This window comes from Eimeria mitis, genomic scaffold (assembly GCF_000499745.2).
Source record: "Eimeria mitis Houghton genomic scaffold, Emh_scaff1404, whole genome shotgun sequence".
NCBI classification, from domain to species: Eukaryota; Apicomplexa; class Conoidasida; order Eucoccidiorida; family Eimeriidae; genus Eimeria; species Eimeria mitis.
In genome coordinates, this window is record NW_013569084.1 from 4,936 (window position 1) to 5,355 (window position 420).

The 420-nt window shown below is 38.1% G+C and overlaps 1 protein-coding gene across 1 annotated transcript in view; it reads left to right on the top strand.

Annotated features, from left to right (window-relative positions):
- Positions 1-339, top strand: part of EMH_0036270 (uncharacterized protein) — a gene marked incomplete at both ends in the record, with an annotated part of 1,054 nt that extends 715 nt beyond the window's left edge. The window contains one exon of the mRNA XM_013495070.1: positions 334-339. Within this exon, the coding sequence (XP_013350524.1) occupies positions 334-339 (6 nt within the window). The remainder of the gene's footprint in view (positions 1-333) is intronic.
- Between the last annotated feature and the right edge of the window lie 81 nt (positions 340-420).

Below are 420 nucleotides of genomic sequence, written 5' to 3' on the forward strand. Positions count from 1 at the left end.
CAAAATAAATAAAATAAATAAAAATAAACAAAATAAATATGAGTAGCAATTGCTGCTGAAAGATAAAACACTCTGGAATTAGGGTTTAGGGTTTAGCTAGGGTTTAGTGTTTAGGGTTTAGGGTTTAGGGTTTAGGGTTTATATATAATCTAAAGTATACAAATTAGGGTTTATCTATTTATCCAGGGTTTATACAGAGTTTTATATACTGTTTGCTCTGCTGTATAGGGTTTAGGGTTTAGGGTTTAGGGTTTAAGGTTCAGTGCTTATGGTTTAGGGTTTAGAGTTAAGGGTTTAGGGTCTAGGGTTTAGGGTTTAGGGTTTGCGTTGCAGGCATAGATCGTTTGGTTAGTTCCGATAGACCCCAGGCGATTGAGTGTTCTGTCTTGGTGCTGCAGCAGCTGCTGGGTGGGGGAAAGC